This window comes from Chironomus tepperi, unplaced genomic scaffold (assembly GCF_022539635.2).
Source record: "Chironomus tepperi strain 1889 unplaced genomic scaffold, CSIRO-AGI_Ctep_v1 contig_475, whole genome shotgun sequence".
Classification (NCBI taxonomy): domain Eukaryota; kingdom Metazoa; phylum Arthropoda; class Insecta; order Diptera; family Chironomidae; genus Chironomus; species Chironomus tepperi.
Genome location: NW_027226597.1, coordinates 57,102 through 82,004, shown reverse-complemented (window position 1 = coordinate 82,004; position 24,903 = coordinate 57,102). Strand labels below are relative to the sequence as shown.

Below are 24,903 nucleotides of genomic sequence, written 5' to 3'. Positions count from 1 at the left end.
TTAAAAGTGCCGGTGTTGCCCCTTGGAATCGATTTAGTCGTTAGCACTGCTATGAAATTGAATTTCTTAAAGCTAAGGGACTCATGGACCCAAGGATTAATTCAGGAGAGACAGGAAGTTGGGGTCAGCCCTTCTGGCTACGTCTTCATTAGATAATAAAGGTTATGTCTTGATTCTATGACTGAATTTCTATTCGACTACTTTGTGACACTAAATGAATTGCAAATTAATTCAATTTCATGCCAAATTCTCAAGAATCCCTAAACAACTCCTTAAATACCCATCCAAAACCAAAATCATTAACATCTAAAATATATGTACATGAAGCTCCAAACTGAACATAAAAAGCATTAATTTTATATCAAAACATTGCATTTGAAAAAAGAAAAAAAAAACTTAATTTGAAAGCGTAACAATGAGAATGACAATGATAATAATAAGAAGATTGTGAAATTTTTCCACTTACCGGTGCTTGTATCATCAACGCTTTTTCTCCGTTGTCGACGACGTGAAACTTTCGAGAAGCTATCCTTGGGTACTAAAAGTGCTCCAATATGTGATGCTCTTATTGAATATTTCTTCTTTAAACTTTCTTTTGATCTATTATTATTATTGCTCCTCTCATCGTCTCTTTCGTCATTATCATCATCATCATCATCATCACCATCTGATGATGAATCACGATTCAATTCAGTAAATTCTCTTATTCTTTTCAATATCGATGACCTTGATCGAACTGAACTAGAGCGGCTATGATTTTTAAGTTGTAGCTTTGTAGTATCATTTTGTTGATTCGGGTCATGATTTATAGTTATAGGATGATTCTCGTCGCTCTCATCTTCATTTTGTTCTGTATGAATCGTAATTGGATCGTTTTTGACTTTAACTGACGTAAAACTATCATTTTTCTTCTGTCTGGTGGACGATGCTTTTGAAACGGAAGCCGATTTGCATACTTTTGAATCAGCCATAAAATTAGCTTCGTTTGTCACTGCCAGAAGTTTTTTATTGCTATCATCATACAGCTGTATTGTTGGAAAAGCAATATTGCTTGATGACTTTGACGTTGTTAACATCCAATTCCATTTTTTAGGTTTTTTAAGGCTAAGCTTAATCAGCTGTTGTTCATCATCGTTAATTTTACTGCAACTTATTGATGGTGTTTCACATTCACTCGTCATTATTACTTTCTATGGACTTTACGTATTTATAGTCAAAATTTATTCACACAAATTTATTTATAAAAATTCTGTGTCTTTCATTTATTTTTAATTCTGTGCAAAGTATGTGAAATTTTTTCATTTCATCTAAAATAAACACAACAAGATTCTCACTTCATGCTCTTTCTCTCATTATTTTCTGCTTAATTCTCAACTCTCCATTTCAGTTCTTTTTTTTGTTTTTCATTTACAATTTCGAAAAACGGTTGAGGAAAAATTCTGTTATTGCTTAATACATATGTACATCATGTACTTTATTTCATTCCTACAACAACCATCGTTAGATTGCGCGTAGTATGTACATTAACACATGATTCTTCCCTCTCAGTCTCTCAAACTTACTACTAGATAGTCTTTAAAGATCATGATCAACAGCTTTGGGATTATTTTTACAAGTTGAAAGACGAAGAGTGAAAAAAATATTTTTATGTGCTATTTTAAAACATTTTTTTTTTGTTTCTACTGCTGCCTTTATTTTATATATTATTTTTTCCCAATACAAATGGATGTATGTTTAGCGCATTTTCTCATGGGGATGTGATGTACGTGCTGACAGTTTGTCAGATGAAAATTTGAATTATGTGACAATATGTCATTACGTAAAAAAATTTTATCTCGAGTGAGGAATAAACTATAGAAATTGAATTTACTGCGACGAGACTAAGTGAGTCTCCCGAGCGACACAAATGAAGAAGTCTCTGACACAGAATTTGAAAGGCTTCGGCACCAGAGTGGCAAATAAAAAAAAACTCAGCTTGTGGACAGAGAATTTGTACAAACTCAGTGACAGAGTCAGAAACAGAGTTAGATGGAAAGCTTTCTGTTGTAAGCTAAGCTTCAAATAGAAAATAGGTTGCAGTAAGTAAGTCATCAACTAGACTTTAACTTGCCTCTAACTACATATATCGTATTTCTGTCCACACAGATCTTTTATCAATATCAAATGGAAGCCGTCTCCGTTTGGTATTCATATGAGTGTCAATAATAGGTGGCTGATAATAAAAAAGGGTTTATTTTTCTTCATTTGAGCATTCTTCGTTTATGCCACTTGAGTCTAAACTGTCTAAAATGCACCATAACGTAATTTAAGCATCTTGGATTGTTTAAATGGGCCAGAACCGCACGATAGAACGCTATGATGACGCTATCACTGCAAAAAGTGTGAAAATGATGTTGTTCCCCTAATATACAAAGAGCTTGCTCACATTAATGAGCATACTCAAGGCATGCTATTTTCATACAAATGAGCATGTCTACAAAAGTGATTATACTCAGAGTCTGCTCTTTGTCTGAAAGGGTTTGTGATATTACAACACCTTGGTATTGCTATAAAATCAGTTTTCTAGTAAGTGCCTTTCAGTTACTTAATTTGGACAATTCATACCACTTCTTTGTATATTGATAATTAGACCAGTGGTGAGTAACTTTTACTTTTCGCGGCACTCCTTGGAGGTAAGCCTTGACCACACAAGATTTTACTTATCATTCCCTACATACAACTTACATGCTCACAAAGAGCTACATATGTAGTTCCAATTGAACGCCATTTCATTATAATCATCAAATCTTGTCACTCAACTGTCTATGCAAAACTACTTTTCAGCTCATATCATTATTTAATTTGATTAACGGATTTCCATTACAAGTCGCATCAAATGATTATGCAGAGTTGGCAAGTTAACAAAACATCTGCTGATAATGCTAATTTATTGAATGAACAAAAGAAAAAAACGTACGCGAATAAATTTATGAGGTAGCCATATGAGCAACAGACATGACTTTGATTACGTTTGCTAAAAAAAAAATGAGATCATTTGACAGCTAACGTGCAGCTGTTAACATGTGGTTTTTTGATCGTTGAGGGTCTAATTCTTTTTTTTTTGAGATTCTAACAAGAAGAGCACTTAAAAAATTATTTTTATATCTTCATATATCACGAATCACTTGACCCCAAACTGACAAAAAATTTCATTCTCACATAACACAGCTGTGCATCAATGGAAATAGAAATTGAAAAAGTCAGCATGCTGACAACTCTGAAATTATTTTTTTCGACAAATTGTAATTAAAAGGAATGAAATTAGGAGCAAAATCACGGTTGTAAATTAATCTCATACAGAAAGTCTACAAAAAAAAAAAAGTTTAATTTCACGCTCTAATTCTGTTATAATTTAACTTGCTTACGTTCGCAAGAGCAAGAGCTTATTCTTCTTTGCGGTTCTACATACATTATGTCTAATATTGTATGTTAAAGTTAAAGTAACCTTGAAAAAAATGTTCAGTTAATTTCGCTCTTATTTTACAAACTCAATAGGTGTGAGCACAAAGAATATACAATATATACACTAGAATGGTTGTAAGTTGAGTACGGCTGATATTTCTGGAATTTTTTGGAACTATGGAAAAATTGTTTATTTAATAATTTATTGGAAGCTTTGTTGAACATTATGAATTTCAGGAATTTCTTTACAAATTGAGATGTAAGGAGTCATTCGAGTGTAACGAAATCATTTACTACTTATAACTGTTAAGACTAAGTGCTAAAATGAGTTTTTTGAATAGTAATCAGATTCAATTCATCGACACACGTTCAACAACTCAATGAAGTCTTCCCCGAATAGCAAAAGTTGGTTCGATCCGAAATTCGTTATCAGTTCGGCGTGATACTATCGAAGATATGTTGTCGGATTCAAATTGAATGCAGCGACAAGTCAGAGTCACGGCCGTTAATTTGTGCTATTCGGATTATCAAAACGACTATGGTTAGAAATAAGCAGATACTTCATGAATTTAATTAATCTCTATATTTACAATTTTGACAGCATTTAAATATCTACCAATCGGGTCAGTAAAGCGAATTTGTAACAGAAACAGGCCTGAGTGGCGCAATATAGTCGCTAGACTGCTAAGTCAATTTATTGAAGGCCAGTTTACGGCAAATTGTCAAAAGCATATAGGATTCCCCCAAAGTACTACTCGAATTGCACAAGAGGGTTATTCGATCCGAAATCTGGCATCAAACATTTTTTACTGACCCGGGATTCCGGGTAACTTGGTTGACTTGGGTGATCCGGGATTCCGGGTGGTTTGGGGAGCTCGGCATTCTGGGTGATTTCGGTGACCCGGGATTCATGATGTTTGGTTGATCCGAGATTCCCGCGAATTTTGGATTGCCCATGAATTTAAAACCGAATCCGTCACCAAGTCGTAGTCACACCAACTTAAGGCTGGACTGTTTATTTATGGTTCTATGACGCCAGCCTGATGCTTCGGATTTCATGCTTCTGGAGGAAAAGTCTTCGTCAAGAAGTAGATTCAACCATTCAATGCTTTTTTAAACCTTATATCCAGGTTTTAAAATCAACGATTAACTCGATCACTTATCATACTTGCAAACCATTAATGGTCATAAATGACGAGCAAACCATTAAAGCACATATGCATCATCTACCGTTTCAACAACCCTTAAACATCAACAAACTATTTCACTTATAGCCTTCAAAAATCTATTTTCAATGACAACTTTTAAGTTCCTACAAATCCGTATGCATGTTACTTACTTGCGCAAACAAATAAGCAAATTTGTTGATTTTATAAAATAAAATGTAAACGGATATAAAAGAGTGAATAACAAAGATAATTATAAGTGCAACACGAGGAACTTGAACATGTGAGAAAGTGCTGACTTTATAGTCAAATAAGAATAAATGCGCTTATGTCATTGATCACTTGCTCGTCCGTTGATCATTCAACTGTGAATATTTTTTCCTTATAAATATTGTGCATACATGACTTCATATTTTTTTTTTGTTTGTGCCTGACTTGAGTATATAGCAAATTTATTTATTGTTATGAAATTATATTTGTCTTTAAATATGTGTATACATGTTACGGCTTGCTGATATTGGCCATTTTCCAAGATAATACATTTTTAAAGGAAAAATCATATCGATCATCTTTGAGCCAAAAAGGCGTAGGAACATGTATAAACTCTACATAATCAAAAACGATCATCATCCACTGAAAATGATATTGCAAATTTGATGAAAACACTTTTAACAAGTTGGATGTGATTTAATTTAGTGTACGACTAATTAAGTTGAATTTGATGATGATGACTAACAACTTTTTTGAGCATTTAACTTGTTGTTACCCGAACAGTACAATATTGAGGGAATACAAATATGTTATAACTAATTTAGGGCAAGTCAATGTCTAGCAGCTAGTTTTATGGTTTACGTGCAATCGGGACAAATGGATTCGCTAAAGTACGGTCACGTTGCCGTTTTAACGGCAAGACGTAGAATTGCTCAAAGATAACATGTCGTGGCCAAGAAGACACCGTGACTTTGCTCAAAAGACACCGTGACGTTGCCCGGAAGACATCGTAACATTGTCCAGGAAACACCGTGACGTTGCCCAGAAGACACTGTGACGAAGTCCAGAATACACCGTGATGTTGTCCAGAAGACACAGTGACGTTGCCCAGAAAACACAGTGACGTAGCCCTGACAACACCGTGACGTAGCCCTGACAACACCATGATGTTGCCCTGACTGCACTGTGACTTTGGCTTGACTGCACCGTGATTTTACCTTGACAACTCCGTGAAGTTGCCCTGAAGTCACAGTGACGTTTCTCTGAAGACATCGTGACGTGACGTTGTCTTGAAGACATCTTGACGGTGGCGTGACAACATCGTGATGTTACCTTGACCACATTGTGACTTTGTCCTGACTGCACTGTGACTTTGCCCTAACTGAACTGGGACTTTGCCCTGACAATACCATGACGTTGCTCTGAAGTCACAGTGACAATGTCAGGATAATTCTGTGAAGTTGCCCTGGCGGCATATTGATGCCTCATTTCGACACATTTATAAAGCAGCATTGTGTCACTCGGGCTAATATTTGTCTCACTTTTTTGTCACATTTGATAATGAAAATGTAGCAAAGCAAATGAAAGTCATGCGAAAAGAATTCTTTCATTTTTTTTCGCGAGCAACCTTGGAGAATACAGCCGAAAAAAATATGAGAGTGAGAGAGATGGAGAAAGTGAAAATATTTCATATTTTTTTTTTTCATCTATCTATAACCAAAAATTCCGTCGACTTACGTCAAATATTTTACTTTATCTAACATAATCACTTAATTTTATCCGTACACAACATCCATAACGAGATTAAAAGAAATTTAATGAATTTGAAATAAATTCAATTAAAAAAATTTATTCAGTCGGAAACATTTCAGTAACTCATTAAGGAACAACACAAAAATTGTAGACTCACGACCACTGACTTTGACGAAAACCCGAGAAAAACTAGCGTGAAAATGTAAAAAAGATGAGAAAAATATTCATTTTACGATTATAAAAAAAAAGTAAGCTTTAAGCTTAACTCACAGATCTTTTAAATGTAAATTGATCGTTAACACAATTTTCAGCCACACACAAGATATATAAAGAAGTGAAAAAAAAAAAACTTGGGGGATTTTCATTTTTTTTTTTTTTGACTTAATTTTCTTTTCATTCTTCTTTATTTTTTTGCTGCGTCTTTTTTTTCTCACCGGAATGAAATGTCTTGGGGATTTCTTTCTTTTCTTTCATTCTTTGAATTCACACAAATTTCTTAACGGCATGATGAAAAAATATTTAATTTTCTGCTAATTTCTTTACAGATATTCACATTCGAGGGAATATCTTGTGATGCAGGGTTGTTGAAATGAGGCTGATTTTATATGTTTTGGACATTGTCTTGGCGGCCATGGAAACTTAGGGTGAATTTTGTATGAATTTATGACTCGATCTACACAAATTTAGAAGGTTCCACCGTCACCGCGGAACTTTAGAGGATCTGCTAAACTTCTTTTATTAATACCAAATGAAAGTCACCTCTGAATGGCGTCCATACTCACTTACTTCCTTGACATAGGCGCGCGAGGGTTTATTGCCGCATTTGGAGTTCGACGGAGGCTGGATCTGTCTTTAGATAACTTCTTTTATTGCTTTGTTGCTCACACAGTAGTTCCATGAGGATTTGACGTTTATATGGCAACCAAATTTAGGAGCCTTATTCTTACGAGTGTTCTGTAAGCGATTGATACAGGTTTTGTCAAAAATTGTAGGCTTGCAGCCTTGGACGAACTATCAGGTACAGCCCAAAACTCAAGATATGCACATTTTAAATGCAGAAAATGCGGACCTGTTGTCTTGAATTAATACAAGATTTTATACAATTATGAGAAGAAATGGCGAACTAAATTAGTTTTTTCAAGGTGCTGAAATCTTCATACTTTTCTAATTTAATAGTTTGAGATGGGATAGACATCTATGATGTCTAAGATGCTCAAAGCATGCCCAATTATTTAAAAAAAAAACAGTCCTATGTGTAGAAGAAACGGTAGACTCTTTAATATCCTGAATTGATAAGGGTTTCGAAGTAAAGAGTCAGCCACTGAGATTTCCTAAGCTCAATAGATGAAAGAGCTCTAAAATCAAGGAAGTAAGTGAATAACTTGTCAAATAGACTAAATTACAATTTCAGCTCTGATAAAATCAAAGTAAAGGTTCATCTGATGACGTCGGTTGTTCTGATTTTGTAGACTTCCTGGAAGTTCACAAAGACGACCAAAGAGTTCGTGGAAGGGTACTATTGTTAGATATAGTATTACATGCACTATTGGAAATTGGCAAGTCATGGCTAGTGATAGACAAAAATATAACAATTCAGTAAATTTTTCCGAAATCCAGCAATAGGCCAGCGTGAATCTTGACAATTGAGGCAAATCCTCATCAAGTTAGAATCGCACTAGTTTTCGGTAGGTCTATTAATAGTTTCGATCTTTTAACCGTGTAACTAGGAAGAGTTTATTAATTGTCTTTACCAATTAACTACAAGCTGTGTGCCGCGGCATATTAGTGATACACCAAAAATTATTGCAAATGCCATTCACGGCTTCGATTGAGGCTTATCACCAAAGTGTGCCGCGAAAGATTGTCTGCCTCTGGTCCACGTGGCCTTAATTTTTATCATTCATTGAAAATTATGATTTTCAGTCATAAATAATGAACGTCACAAGAAAATGCTCCAATTCTCTAAAAACAACACTGTTCACGGAATCATGAGTCTTAAATTTAGTTCAGAAATATAAAGTTAATCTTTTTTAATATCATTATTCCGTTTCAACATTAAAATGTTAATATCTATGCAAAAAGCACAACACAAGAAAAAAGGAAAAAAAGGCAACAACAGCTATACATAAACAGCATCCTAATAATAAGTTTCATAAAATACAGGCTGAATTTATATGGTATTTTCATTGCGAGACGTCATCATCATCATCATCATCATCTGCTTTACAGGTTGAATGTGGAAAATTTATAATCATTATCATAAAAAAATACGAAATTTCTGGGGTTGATGTTGATTGTTATTGTTGAATATAAAGAATAAAATATAAGGTTACTTCCGCATAATTTAAACAAAACTGATATTGTAGTTTCTGTTATGGATATTTGTGCCATTCCCTTGAGATCATTTTCAATACGCTTTCATTGACTTTACGATAAATTTCTTCAATGTTTTCACTTCCTCAGTTCAGTGATTTTTAATTTACTTTTTTAAACATAAATCTTTAAATGATTTTTTTTTTCGCTTTTTAGATTTTGCAATGTTTTTTCAATGGGGAAGATTTAAGAGGTCATTGATTTTTTATTGGATTTATTGAGATTTTTTTAAATAGCTTATTGGAATTTTGTAGATTTATTGTGCTTTTTTGTTAGATATTGTGTGACTTTAAATGACATTCGAGGGAAGAATCGTGCAGAAGATAATATATGGAAGCATTTTAGGAATCGGAACAAATTAGATTGCTTTTAAAATGTTAGAAATTCACTTGATAGCCTCTTCGATGCCACTGTCAAATAGACGTTGCTGGTTTAGACTTTATTGCTCATTTGGCTACCTTATTGAAAACAAACTTATGCCAATTGGACAACGAGTAGCATATGCAAGTGATTCCCTCAATTTTAAAAGATTTATCCTTAACCAAGTAGCTATGATCAAATAAAACAATGTAAAAAGTCAAAATTAAATCTACAATAAATTATATTAAGGGTGTGTATGTTTCAATTCCATTCAAGTCCGGATCCTCTTATTAATCATTATTACAGTATTGTAGATATGACAAGAAATGGCAAACTGTTTCGACTAACGAAAATAAAGGACCCATTTTCAATCAGGAACGCTTCTGCTTACCTATAGAATATATGCGCTAGGGAACTCTAATGCGCTGCAATTGAATTAATTTGGAATCATTACAAAACAACAGGTATTTTCATCTAAAATGTAGAAATTGATGAACTGAAGTTTTTGGGCGAACACTAGAATTTAAAGGAGAACAATAATAATAGACTTTAATCTAAAAAAACAGTTTTTGTTCAAATTTACAGGCCTGGAGCCTTGGATGAACTTTGAGATAAAGCCTACAAATCTAAACTGCATGCCTAAGCATCTAAAAATCAAAATGCAGGAATTTAGTTCATGTACGAAACTCGACCATTTGTATTGAAAGCCAAAATAGCCATTTGGCTGCCCTTTGGTTTTAAGTACATCCTCTTCGATGCCGTTAAGGCAACATTGCTGAATGTGTGCTAACTGATACTATGACTGTTGCCCAAAATATATCAAATCTTATTCATATCTGACAAAACATTTCCAAGGAACAACATCCCAATTTTCATCTAAAAAGCATCATTCCAAACACTCCCGAAGATTACTTCTTAATTATTCACTCATCTTTAACTCTATAAATTCCTTAAGCTCCTGCATACTTTCATCTATATAGCTGTGCTAACGTACATATTAATGGAATTTTAAGAGCAACTTTAATAAGAAGCAGAAAATTTAAAAAATTAAAAAGTCAAAAATGTTCAATTGAAAACAGACTCTTAATGAAGTAAGCCAAGCCAAGCAAAGCCAGTGAACAAAATATGGATATTACATAACCTTACTCAATTTACTTTCTGTAGAATCTTTACTATAGCTTCAAGATAGTAAAATAAATATCTGACCATTGACCTAAAACATGATATAAAGTAGAGCAAGCAGTTAAAAAGAGAACAAAAGCAGCATAAGAGAGAGAACTGAAAATGTGAATAGTTTATAAGGAATGAATGAGTATCATAAGAATCACTTGCTATATGAAAAATATACTATAAAGAGGATTTTATTAATGCTGCAGAAGAAGACAAAAAAAAGGAAAAAATTTCCTCACATCCAACATAACTTTATGAGTGAAAAGATTCTTGATTGTGACTGTAAATGAATGCATGCATGCATAATCGTACAAAATAATTTCCGAAGCAGAATGAAGAGAAAAAAAAAATTCTTTCACCGACTTTCATTGAAAAGTGTTTAAAAACAAAAACTGCTTGTTATTGCCTCAATTCAGCAGAAAAAAAATAATACAAGGGGAACAAAATATTGGAATGGCAACAGAAGTAAACGTGTATGAATTGTATAATGTATTGTTGAATGTAAGTGAAGTAGTAATGGAAGTTGATGAGTTTTTGTGTTCTAAGGCGCATTTTTTTGGGATCAGATTCGGAAGTGATAGTTGCTATGCTTGCTTGCTACAGAGTCAGATGGACAGCCTTTCTCGTAGAAACCTAGGCTCCACCCGAAAATTTATCGGAGCATGGTTCCAGTAAGTAAGTAAGTTTGTTGGGATTGAACCTACTTACTTCTTCTGGTCATACAGATCAGCTGTGAACCATGGCCTCTATTAGTTGATGTCTAAAATTGGCTCTATCATTGCCTGCCATTTGCCAATTGCCAATACCAAGCGCTACAATGTCTTTATCAGCAGTCTCCTTCCAAGAATCCTAACCTTTTCTAGATGTTAGGCTATAGTAGTTTTTCTGGTACTCAATTCTTCTTAGATCATTGACACGATTCGATTGGGATTAGCTTTTTGTATGAAAATATCGAAATCGGCTCGGAATTTGTATGGAAAAGCTTATTCAAGTCAACTTGGCTCTAGTAAATTTGAGTTGACTTCAAGTTCTGCAAAAACCAATCAAGAACATTTAGCAACAGATAAACAAACATAAAGAAAGATGACCATCAAGTCATATAATTGGATGTACAGACTATTAAATGAACAAACATACAAATTGGCAATAAAGAAACAATCAATTTCATGGACATTTATGACTGGTTGTATAGACCGCAAAGTATACAAAAAAATACGTTAGGGTTAGCTTATTGCAAGTTAATGTCCAATCGATGTCTAGTTCTAACGTATTTTCGTCCATTTCGTGACTTAATCGACACACAGTCAAATGTTGCCATCAAGTCACTGAGATGGCAGTTTACTTAGAGTCAATTGACACAGTGCTGACAACATTTGAATGTTCGACGCTTCTTCATTGACACAATGCTGCTCACAATTACTTTATTCAGCCTCAAATACCTTAAAAACAAGGCGACGTCATGGCTCATTTGTCATGCCACTAAAGACAGACAAATTTAGAGGAATATAGACAGATTGAATATAGATATGAAGATAGGACATATTGACAAATTAGCAGTCATATGGACTCATTTGCAGACATATGGACACATAGAAATACAAATGGGCCACTTGACAGCCACATAAGCCACATTACATTGCGACACACATGAAGACAGCCACATGAACAAATGGACAATCAGCATAAAACTACCGACAAAATGTTCACATCGCTCGACATTTCATTATGAGAAAAAAGCAATGAAAAGTTTTTACAGCTTTTTCATGATTCAAAAAAACAAAAAAAAAAAATTCAAATATTTTTAGTATCACTTTATCAGCGTATGACAAAACACATCGTGTGCTTTCTGTCGCTGTCATTTGTTATTCGTGCAATTGTGCCAGTCGACACAGACATAAGAAGCAGACAAGAGTAAAGTTTGTCCTAGACAAATCGACCGAAAAGACACAGACACACACACATACATATAAAGGAACATTAGAAACATGTTACTAATTGTATCATTAATTATATGGACATCATTGTTAGATAACTATTCATTGGCACAAAATACAACACAGCATACGTATCTGGAATATATATCAATGGAGAAAAAAATAATTAGTGATTTGGAAGCTTACATTGACAATCAAGAGAGTGTCTTACAAATGTTAAGGAAAAAACTTTTGACATTTAAAGTTGAACATTCGGATGCTGTACGACATCATGATAAATACTTTACAAATGAACTTAATAAATTTCTTTTTATCAAACGACTTTCATCCGATATTAATTTAATGTCATTGAGAACATTTGAGGAAGCAAATAAATTTAAATCATTGATTGCTTACTATGTTAGTGAAAAAATGTTACCGACTGAATATGATCTTAGACAATCATTATTGGAGATTGTACGAGTGAAAAATTTATATAAATTGAGGACTGATAAGATAGCGAGAGGATTTTTTGGCACTAAACAAAAAAGGTAGATAAACATTTTTGTTGTTGTTGTTGTTGTCTGTTCTTGTCTATTTTGACTATGTGGGTAAATGCATACAATGTCGACAGAGTTGGGAAATATACTTGAATTGGATGTTAAGTTGGTTTAGATATAGCTTAACAGGGGAAATGGTTTGTTGTAAATGTTGTCAATGTTGAGGATGGACAAATAGGCTAGAATCTGTGTGTAAGGAAGCTATAAATAGAGACAGTATGGCTTTTGGTAACGGTAATTGCCAGATGGATGTCAGCGATAGAGCCAATTTTAGGCGTCATATAAGGGCATTGATTGCAATTGATCTGTAAAGTCAGCAAAGTAAAGAAGAGCTGGGAGTTTGTCAACATCAATGGATCCAGTGGCCTTGTACATACTTGGCCAAGAACCTGCTATTTCGTCAACTTAAAAGTCGAATTCAGCATCTAGAATCTCCGAAAAAGTACCAAAGAGCACTAAATATTTGAAAATCATTAAATTTAAGTCCAAAATTCAGTTTAAGTAAGGCTATTTACTTACCGCACAGATATCTGTGATCCATGGTCTCTCTCAGTTGGTGTCTAAAACTGACTCTATCTCTAGCTGCACTTTGCAAATTCCAATACCCAATACTTCACTGTCTCTATCAACAACCTCTCTCCAAGAGTTCTTTGGCTGTTTTTGTGCTATTTTGCCATCTACAAGCTATCCACAAAATCAAACTTACAAACTAGACATTGAGTAACGTTTAAACAGACTTAAAGTAGTTCAGTGGCGCAATGTCTCTGTGCAATGTCACTGTGCTTTGCAACTTATTTACTGCACATTGACAAAGCGATCATAAAACTTTTTATTTCAAGGTTACCAATACAATAGGATTATCAATATTAGGCCATTGTGTCGATGACCTACATTTGAGTCACATTTTGCAAGCTTTTATATTAGGGTTTTCAATACTGTATTAATTTAAATGGAAGTCTGACTTATTAATATGTTTTAATGCTTACTAATGGAAGAAGGTATTGATCAAGACAGTTTTGCAGTTTAAATCGAGAATTACTTATTTACTTACTTCGCTGGCCGTACAGATCAAGTGTGATCCATGGCCTCCCTCAGTCGTCTCCTGAAGCTAATTATATCACTGGCTACCACTTGCCAATTATCGGTTCCAAGTGTGGTGTGACACTTATGCTTTCCCGAAATCCCGGTCCCGAAACTTTTCCGGGGGGCATCGTGACACTATCTCTTTAGACAGCTTCTTTCCATGAGTTCTTTGGCCTGCCGCGCTCTTGTTATCTAAAAAGTCGGATGAATCGAGTATTAGCATGCGGCTACCAGTGATATAGTTAGTTTTAGGTGACATGTAAGTCCAATTAAGTAAGTAAGTATTAAATTTTAACCTCGACATTGAGAACCCATTTTCGGATGACACAAACTCTATTTTGCTTCCATTTGAAAGCCACACAGAGCTTAAAGTCCACTAGAACGTCTTTTTGATTCCGAACAGACTCCTTATTCCGCTATGTGTCACTAGGAAAAGCACTAAAAGAAGAGCTCTCATCTGCATCCAAATCTCCAGCATCTCTCAACCCTGTCTAAGAAACATTCAAAACACATATATGACATTTTTGCTAGAAATAAAAAATCCTTCCGCATTCGGACATAACATAAAATTCAATTTTTTTATCTATAGGACAAGTCTCTCGACTGAGGATTGCTATAAAATTGGAAAGCAATTAAATTCAGCAAAACTGTACAGTGAGGCAATAGAATGGCTAAAAGAAGCACTAAAACATTATAATGAATACTATGATTTGCATCAAGTTAGTGCTATTGAAATTCTCGAGGAGCTTGCCGTAAGCTTTATCAATGACAATCAAGAGCAGAAAGCACGTGATGTTATCGGACGTATATTGATGATGGACTCAAGTAATAAGATTTTATCAAATTTAGAACGTACGAAACGACATACAATAACTGATTTATGTCGTCCGGTGGAAGAGCTTTTAAGTTTCTTAACATTCACATGTCCAATGTACATATGAGACTTAATGCTTGTTGAATGCTTGTTAAAATTCTTCAATAAACATTCATCATTTAAGCTGATCAAAAAAGTTTTTCCTTACTTCCTCCTTCCTCCATCATCAAAGAAAAAGTTTTGCGTGCATGGGAACAAGGAATGAATAAAGAAAAAAAAAAGTTTTACTTCATTTAATCAAAACTATGTTGCTATGTTTATGTATTCTGAAGAAATTTTCTATGTATGCCATGTGTACTCAGTGGCTTTAGTTTTAAAAGCAAATAAATCAAGATTCTCTTGTTGTAGATTCTTTAGTAAAATCCTTACAAATGAGATATAAGTCTTAAAATGCAGCTTGCTTTTATTTTAAGATTTGATTGGCGATGGGACGCAGTTAGAGCATCACAAAGGATTACAAAATGATTTATCCCAAGCGGGAATCGAACATCGCACTTCTCGATTGCCAGTCAAATGCTCAGATCGCTAAGCTAAGTGAGACACAAATAGTGACTCACATACATTAGTTAATTGTCAGTTCTAATGGTATATCCCAATAGCTTAGTAGTCTGAGTACTTGACCAGGAATCGATTTTATGAGCAAAGCCTCAAATCTAAATCTGAATTCAAATCACGTGACACAAAATATCGATAAAATTAAAAACAGTCCAATGAAGGTCAATTGAAGCAGAAAATTCTCCTACAAATATTCCACAATTCACACGACAATCACACTTAATATGTCTCCCGACTAGTACAAGTCGGCTCATCAATCCGTGAAACTGACATGACCGATGTGACACTGATATGGCCGGAGTAACACTAGCATGACTGACGTGACACTTACATGGTGGACGTAACACTGACATGGCCAGCGTGATACTGGCATAGCCGTCGTGACACTGACATGGCTTTCGTGACACTGATATAACTAGCATGATACTGACATGGCTGACTTGATACTGACATAGTTGGCATGACAGTCAAGGCATCGACATGACTAATGTGATACTGACATGAATGGCGAGACACTGACATCGCCGACGTGTTACTGACATGACTGTCAGATTTAAATCGAATCTGGCACTTAGGTAGAGTTACCGTGACGTTAGCGAAAGACTTATTTTGATTGATCAACCAACTAGTGTTATTCGGGTCTATCGAAATTCACCAGAAATTTATCCAAATGTGAATATATTTTTTCCCCACAAAATCCAAAAAATACATATCCAACAGAATTACAACCATCTGGTTTCCATCCAAATAATCTCTATTTTTCATGTCAATCAGAATTATTTATTTTTTCCTATCTAATTGAATTGAATCGTGTCACTTGTGTGAAGTAAACCTCAGTCACTGGTCATAAACATTCATCGCTATGACATCGAGCATTTATCATCAAAAAAAATTTTTAAGGCTTTTAAGGCAACAACACAGTCGATGAACACTTGTATAGACCCTTAAGGGCCATATCAGATCAAACTGAATTGAACATTTTGTTGGGCTATTGTTGGACATTTGACCCGATCAACACCATAAAATAAAGAAAATAAGAAGGAAAATCACTTTATCAGCACGAAAACTTCATGACATACAGACAGAAATAAATATAAACAACTTTACAGCCCCAAAATAATCAATAAATTCAGTAAAGATTCAACACATTTTATTTACTTTAAATTCAGTCCCCACTCCTTAACATTTTAACTATTTGTGTGTCTGTGTCTTGCTTGTTACATAAATAAATAAGTAAATACGTCTCCTTCTAATGCGGTTGATGTGAAAGTTTTAAAAGCCATAAATCAATAAAGAAATAATTTTATTGAATTGACATTTTTTAAAAAAAGGGAATATTGGTTAACTGTATTTACAGATGTCAGGGATGCTGTGGGTGATTTGTTTGTGGTCAGGTAAAAATTGAATGAAATGAATATTCAAGAGGGGATCAGTAATGTGTCTGAGGTTGATGAGTATTCTGGGATTGATGAATTGCAGTATCAATCGAGGTTATTGATGTCCTTTTTGGGTGATTAGAGTTTAATAAAGGATGCTGTCTGTGAATTCATTTTCGTTTTATTTGGAATATTTAAGATTAAAGTTAAGGACATCCTTATAAAGTTTCTTCTGCACATTAAATTTACAATAACTTCTATCCTTCTAACTCAGAAATAAATCGCATTAGTATGACCAAAAATCTTGATAAGGCCGATTTCACGCTGGCCTGATGTCAAGTTTCATCAAATTTAAGCAGGGGCTGGATTCAAAGTAGCCTCCGGATCATAATGACATTGGCTTTGGGCAAGAATGAACGCTGGCCTGGAACTATATTTTCATCCATTTCTACGACATGTGCCTTCAGGGTAAAATCGCACAAGAACTATAATTGCTTTAGATTTAGCAATTTAATAGCTGATGAAGAAGACATTGTCTATATTTTGCGCGATTGAAATGCACATGTCGTGCCAGACGAGCCAGACTCGAAGCCAGAGTCACACTGGCCTGGATACACTATTTTAAGACTCTTTTACAACACATGCTTTCCGGTCAATTATGTATATGAAACCTTATTTGAAAGGAATATACAACAGATCGCACTTCCTATTCGTTTTCAAGGAGCCCTGAGTTCTATTTTAGATTTGACTCAAGAATAATACTCGAACAGTACACTGTATCCTCAATAATCTCAGCGATGCTAGTTGCTGTGATGCAACATCACCTTTTCGATCCATTTTACTGCGAAAAATTCAGTTTGTCAAATTGTGCTGCATAGGTTAGACTATTAAAACATTCCAGTCAACTGTTAACTATGCCAAGATTCAAGACTAAATGAAAAACAGCAAAAGCTTTTGCACCATTCTCATTTGCATCTACAGTAACTCCTAAAATGTGTTCACTATCTACATACATTGAATCACCCCAGGTCAACAGCTCTGGAAGGATTATACAAAAAGCGACCAATTTTACTCAATTTCTGTCCTTATACTTCAAAAAAACACAAGAACACATACAAACACACTCAATTCATTCATCTCAAAGAAATCAAAATCCACTGAATCATCTTTCGATTTTCCCTATCTCGACCATCATAGGAGAACTGAATGAAGAAGAAAGTTCTCTTATATCAAAAAATAAAAGTTTTCTTCCTTTTTTTTTCGTAACGAATAAAATCCATATTGAAAAGCATCGAGCGGAACATCATCGGAATCACATTCAATGGCCAACTTTTTTTTATACGCTTTTTCTTCTTTCAACCAATTTTTATTCCTTTCTCACAATCGAATTTCATTGAAAAACATTTTGTTAGCGACCGTATATACTGCGGGGAAAAAAATGCTAAAAGTCCTTGTGCTGTTGATCGATGGACTAAAGCGCATTTATGTCCAGCGATCAGAATTTGAAGCCAGCTAGCCCATCAAGCCCAGCAAACCCAGCAAGCCCAGCAAGCTCAGCAAGCCCAGCAAACCAGCAAGCCCAGCCAGCCCAGCAAGCCCAGCAATGTAACAAGCCAGAAAGCTCAGCAAGCCTAGCAAGCTCAGCAAGCTCAGCAAGCCAGCAAGCCCAGCAAGTCTGCAAGCCAGAAAGTCAGCAAGCCCTGCAAGCCCAGCAAGCCCAGCAAGCCAGCAAGCAAGCAATCCCAGCAAGCCCAGCCAGCCCAGCCAGCCCAGCAATCTAACAAGCCAGAAAGCCCAGCTAGCCCAGCAAGCTCAGCAAGCTCAGCTAGCCCAGCAAGCTCAGCAAGCTCAGCAAGTCAGCAAGCCTGCAAGCCAGCAAGCCAGTAAGCCAGCAAGCCCAGCAAGCCAGCAAGCCCAACAAGCCAAGCAAGCCAGCCAACCATCTAACCATCCAATTAGCCAGCCAACCAGATAAAAGTGAGGTTAAAATCATCATTTTTGTCAAAATTCCGCTAAAAATAAATTGAGCGAACATAAAACATGAATCTGTAGCTTTGAGGCACGTATATTAGTCTACGAAATCTTCGATTTAAGCTTTGTGATTTTTATCACAAATAAAAAAAAGAATTTTTTTATATTTATTCTGAAATTGCCTGCTGGCAACTTTATTGAAATCAACTGGATATTGGATGGGAGAAACTAAGCCATAATTTATTGGAAATACAAACAAACAAAAAATTATTTCATCGGATTTCCATCAAAAATTGATGAGTGAAAATATTTCATAACTTTATCTTTTTTTGTGGTGCTGAACATTTTTTATGTATTGTTCATGCTTTGAACTATGAAGCAAAGAATAATAAAGACCAGCATGGTCTATAGCTAATTCTCTCTCATTTTCCAGTCTCTCAATGCTGTACTAGATTGTTAGACTTACTCTCAGTCTCGTCATGATATTTTTTTATGTGAGGCAATATTCATTTCAACTTTTGATAGTTACTTTGTAAGGGATGTTCGTGCTCTACCCACAGAGTGTGTATTTTTTTCTTTCTTTCTCATCGCTTTAAAAGGAAATTGGTTGTATCAGTGCTGTAGTTGTACTTTCTAGGAAGGTTTCTATTTTATTTTTGACTTTGAATTTAGGCAATTTTGATTGTTTGCGTGGCTTATGGCATAGAAAGGATGGATTTTTTTCATCATTATTAACTTCCCACGGCATTGGAAGCGTAGCTATGAGGAATCCATGGAGTTTTGGCTAGTGAGCTAGCAAGCCTACAGCAATTAAAGCTATAACTTCAGATAATTAATGGAAATGCACAATATCTTGAAAAATATGACCCAACTTTAATTTCAATCAGTTCAAAACTCTCTTTTAAAATCCATGATATTCAATATTCCTACTTAAAGGTTACCATACTTACATCCTTGGCGAAGATGCTCTCCTATTGACGAATTTAGAGTTCGTTGAAAGCTAAATCTGTGTTTTTACTGATAACTTCTGCTAGTTTCAAATTGCCAGCATTTTTGCATTGTTGCTCACACAACATTGAGCTTAAGGCACTGAGAATTGACTTGTATCTATTGCAGAGTTGGCAGGACTTTAAAGTGGAGTCCGGACTTTCAAAGTCCGGACTTTAGTGGAGTCCGGACTTTAGAATAGTCCGGACTTTGAAAGTCCGGACTTTGGGACTTGCCGAAAAGTCCCATACTTTTATTAAAAAGTATTTAATATTTTTTTTTGTACACTTAACCCGAGCTAAAAAATAATTTTTTGATATTTTTTTCGGTTACACTGCGTAACCCGAGCTAAAAAATTGATTTACATTTTTTTCGTACACTGCGTACCCGAGCTAATCATTTTTTTCGGTTACACTTAACCCGAAAAAAATTGATTTTTTTTGACATTTTTTTCGGTTACACTGCGTAACAGCTAAGATTTTTTTGACAATTTTTTCGGTTACACTGCGTAACCCGAGCTAAAAAATTGATTTTTTTGACAAATTTTTCGGTTACACTGCGTAACCCGAGCTAAAAAATTGATTTTTTTGAAATTCACTGCAACCCGAGCTATCATTTTTTTCGGTTACACTGCGTCCCGAGCAAAAAATTGATTTTTTTGACAATTTTTTCGGTTACAGCGTAACCCGAGCAAAAAATTGGTTATTTTGACTTTTTTTCGGTTATCTGCGTAACCCGAGCTAAAAAAGTGATTTTTTTGACATGGTTACACTGCGTAATATCGGTTACTAGCCTGATTGAGTGGGGACGTTATTCTTCAAGCAGAGCTTGGGTAACCGAAAAAAATGTTTTCCCAAAGTTCATCCTTTTAAGTCCATATCCCTTTCAAAGCACAGTGGCCGGACGGTCGCTACTTTTGGGACTTTTCGGACAGTGGACTCCAGTTAACTGGTAACATTAAACTAAGTCACGAAAGTTCGTTAAATGCATTTGACATTTGGTCAGCTTCTTATTCCTAGATTCAGACTTCTGCTTCTATCCAATTATCCTAGGGCTTGGTCCTTAAGTGTGAACAGTAGCACAATGTGCACTAACAGTTCATACAACCTAGTTCAATGGAAAATCAATCTTCAGTTCAAAACCTAGTTACAATTTTTTGATCTAACAGAAAAAGTATAATTTCGAATAACGGATCCCTAATGGGAATCCAACCTACATCATACGATTGCTAAGTACATGCTCCTACAACTGAGCTATCGAGAGTTACTCGATCATTTAAAAAAGTGCCTAATATAAATTACACATTATCTGTATGCCTCCTTCCTCCTGTACTCCCAATGATATACCATTTATAATCCATTACAGGAATTCCATTCGAACGCAATTCATATGCGTAAGATTCCGTATATTTCCCACTCAGAATTTGAGATGTATGGGAAAAAATAATATAATTTCTGATTACACTCCCGCTCTAGCTACTTGCCTGCCTTGCGTGCTTTCACTTAAAGGCACAAAGAAGTAAAATAACAATAAATTTTTTTTTCTCATTTCTTCTTTCTACATCGATTTTCCTTCTTTATGCTTCTTGTGAGGAACAAAATATAAAAAAGCTTTTGATTCAATTTTTCTTAACCATGCACATGATGATGACATAAGGTAATTGAGACACGATTCTTCTTCGTTTATTGTCTTACAATGCCTTGTAAAATGTATTTTTTATTTCTTATTATTTTTTTGTTGTTTTCTCATGATTCCTTTATGTATTTTTAGAAAGGAACAATGTTGTTCTTTCTGTTGTTTTTTTTGTTTTGCACATCATAGTTCATTGAGTTTCTGCTTCTGCTGAAGGTGTTTATTTATTTTTTTTAAGAAAAAAGTTTGATTGTTTGTGTAAGGAAGTTGTTGTTTCTGCTAACTTGGCTGCGAATTGTTAAAGTTGTGGAAAGAAAAGCAGCTGAGATTTTAAAAAAAATGGTTAGACTAACTTGCCCGGAAACTACACGGAGTAGAAATGGCTGAATATCTGGACTCAGACTGACTTGACTCTGGTCTATAGCTGAATTTTCTCGAATATGATCTTGGCGTGACTCTGACGTCGAGTCTGATTTGACCTGTAAAATCAAATTTCATGCTAGAATCATAATAAAGTCTTACTTCTTACCAGAGTCAGGCGGGCATTGGGAGACTATTGCTAGAATTGAATTACAGCCATATCCTTTCAACGGCATATTATTGGGAGTGCAGTAGTAAGAGGGATAATGAAAATATGTGGCACTTTGCCATATAGTCGAATAACACCTGATAGCTCATTAGTAAGAGGATGAGACCAAAAATCGTAGGACCGTGGGTTCGAGTCCCGCTCGGGATCTCGTTATTCGGAATTTTGGTTACATCCTGTACTAACAAGGGTCTTGCTTGACTCCGCCCCACTCTGTGCCTTGGATTGACGGCCTCCACAGTCAGAAGGTGAGGCTGGTGCTTGGTGTGGTTAAGCTAAGTGCAGTATATGATACTGTTCCGCATATGTTCATCAACATCTTGTAAATGTGTCCTCATCGTATTCGAGTTTATCAAAGGCAGAGCTCGAAGTCGAGTCGAGTCGACTTTAAGTGTGTCGACTTCGAGCTTTGATTGAAGAACACATACTTCGATGTCATAATATTGACATGAGTCCTTATATAGAGACCGATATGATTACTCTGAGTAGTCTTCTCTCATTTATGTATGTAATGATTTCCATCTATTTTCCAGTATTATTAAAATAATTTCAATTTTCATTCAACATTTAAAGGACTTCACAATGTTGATACACCTCTAGCCTAAAACTCTTCATACAAAATTTCAAATGTCATCGATACAATATTTTCAAAAATAGAATCAAAAATTTCATATCAAAGTCTTCAAATCAAATATAGCGTGCAATTTACAAAAAAATATATATATTTTTCATATAGATGAAAAATCAACTCCAATAGAGCTTTATTTATTACATTTTTCGAGAGATTTTTCAAACATCCAATGTTGTTTGAAAAACAGACTCAATTTTCATGTTATATAGGAATTCTCATGAGGCCGAGGTATTCATTCTCATGCTTCAGTGGCATTATATCATTGTAATATATCACAAATATGAGTGATTCATACATTCACGTTTGTAATACAATATTTTTTTTTATGTTATTCCATATTTTGTTATACATACAATCACAAAAAAGCAGGATGAAAAATATATAAAAGTGCTTGTTCTTATTATCAAGGAACTTAAGCGCATTTCTGTCCCAGCTCTGGAAAAAAGCGATTAGTAATTGATTAATGAGTCACTTCCAGACCTGAAAACGAGATGTAGTAAGAGTTATATCACTTAACGATCCACAAAATAAGATCCAGTAGAATCCACATCACTTCCTGACCCAAAAAAAGAGATCCAGAGCTATCCAAGTCACAAACCAACAAAACAAGATCCAGTAGGATACAAGTCACTTTACGACTCACAAAACAAGATCTAGTACGATCCAGGTCACTTTACGACCCACAAAACAAGATCTAGTAAGATCAGTATCACTTCCAGATCGACAAAACAAGATCCAGTAGAGTCCAGGTCAATTCCAGACGAACAAAATAAAATTCAAAAGGATCCAGTTCTCTTTAAGACCCACAAAACTAGATCCAATAAGATCTAGATCATTTTACGACCACAAAAGATCCAGTACTCCAGTAGGATCACTTCAAGACTCAACAAACAAGATCCAGTAGGAATCCAGGTCACTTTGCGACTCAAAACAAGATCCAGATTCCACTTTACGTAGATCCAGAGTCACAAAGTGCATTATTAAGCTACCATTTTGAAGACAGTTCCAAAAACACGCTAAAAAAGTGTGATGGAATGAGAGGAAGAACAAAAAAAAAATAAGAAAAATGGCAAATTGAGCATTGAAACATTTTATACCGGAAGTAAAGCACAGTAAAGGCAAACTGATTGAATTTTAATAGGAAAAATTTTTTGTTCTTGAAGTAAGTCGATGAAGTGGAGGGGAGCAAAATTGCGTTTTATGATGTCGGGTTTGATACCAAAAGCTCAACACACAAGTTAAAGTGCGAAAATAAAGGCACAAAATTTTTAAAGCTTGCTTTTTCATCAAAAATTTCACATCGTATCCAAAAAATGCGGACATTTTTATTTCTGGTTACTATAATTTTATTTTATTTGGCATGTCTCATCTGATTATGGGCTAAATTTTTTTATTCCGTCACGACTGACACGTTCGAACAACAACATTCACTTTGAATAAACTTTTATTTTATTTTTTTTTGTCAATTGAAATTCTTCGAGCCTTTTTTTTTTCATTCATCTCTCGTTCTTGATGCATCATTCTGTGGTGTCGAACAGCAATTTAGAATTTTTTTAGAATGTTGTTGAACTTTGTGTATGGAAATAATTTGGCATACAATATCAAGAAGATTATGCTCAGATAGTAAGATATGCTCGTCTGTTGTGAATGTACAAGTTCGAATCCTTCCGAACACTGATTTTTTTGTGCTTTAAGAACTTCGGCTTTTCAGACTAGGGATCTCGATTATTTAGGTGTTCAAGGTTTGTACAAATCCCAAGACTTCGATGTACATGTTCAAATCCCAAATTTTCAACCCAACATCATCAAAAAGCACTGATTCTTCCTTTTAAGGATTTCCTTGTCCTGAATTTTCTTGTTAATTATGCTACAATATATTCAAAACCGCGTAGTTATCAGTTAACCGATCAAAATCCGATACCATGTCTGGTGTTTCTGACTTGGTTCTGGATTCCGCTAGAAAGCGAGCACTATTCCAGAGTCACGCCATCCATGTGCTGGTTCTTGGATTGATTAACCTATTTGTGTTATTCGGGTATCCAGCTTAAAACCTTAAGACTCATGGCTGCAAATCGTCTTATTTTCTTGACCTGCTTAACAAGTTAGAGTTTGTCAGACTCTTAGGTCTGCAGATTGAAGTAGGATCCGATCTATTATAATGATGAATAATTCGACATACATAAGGTCGGTGTTGTGAATTCGACGTAAATGCATTTTTTGATTGTAAATGTACCAGGTCACTTCATGTATTCCACCCCATGCAGCAGTCTTTCCTCAATCTTAACTTAGCATCAGGAACGTAGATGGAAGTAGTCGGGTGTATTAATTTGATTATTTTTGTCGATTTTGAAAACTATTTTTTATCAAAAATTCATCGAAAAATTTAGTCAAAAAAATTGTTTGTTTAATTTTTTGTGATTTTTAAAACAATTCAAGAATTTGGATACAAAAGAAGACTTAACAAGCATTTTTCAATGACCCG

General features: G+C 34.9%; 2 protein-coding genes across 4 annotated transcripts in view; one reads left to right on the top strand and one right to left on the bottom strand.

Moving 5' to 3' along the window:
* LOC139099551 (uncharacterized) overlaps positions 1 to 6,526 on the bottom strand; it is a 50,376-nt gene extending 43,850 nt beyond the window's left edge. For 2 of the 3 annotated variants that reach the window (XM_070652045.1, XM_070652047.1), the window contains exons 1-2: positions 6,336 to 6,526; positions 467 to 1,307 (exon numbers count right to left, since the gene is read on the bottom strand). In XM_070652045.1, the coding sequence (XP_070508146.1) occupies positions 467 to 1,181 (715 nt within the window). In that variant the 5' untranslated portion in view covers positions 1,182 to 1,307; positions 6,336 to 6,526. The remainder of the gene's footprint in view (positions 1 to 466; positions 1,308 to 6,335) is intronic. The other variant, XM_070652046.1, reaches the window with a different exon arrangement.
* Positions 6,527 to 12,077: 5,551 nt separating this feature from the next.
* Positions 12,078 to 14,839, top strand: LOC139099557 (prolyl 4-hydroxylase subunit alpha-2-like). Its single transcript, XM_070652053.1, has 2 exons — positions 12,078 to 12,717; positions 14,399 to 14,839. Exons 1-2 carry the CDS (start codon positions 12,239 to 12,241, stop codon positions 14,748 to 14,750), a joined length of 831 nt encoding a protein of 276 aa, XP_070508154.1. The 5' UTR covers positions 12,078 to 12,238; the 3' UTR covers positions 14,751 to 14,839.
* Positions 14,840 to 24,903: the final 10,064 nt, after the last annotated feature.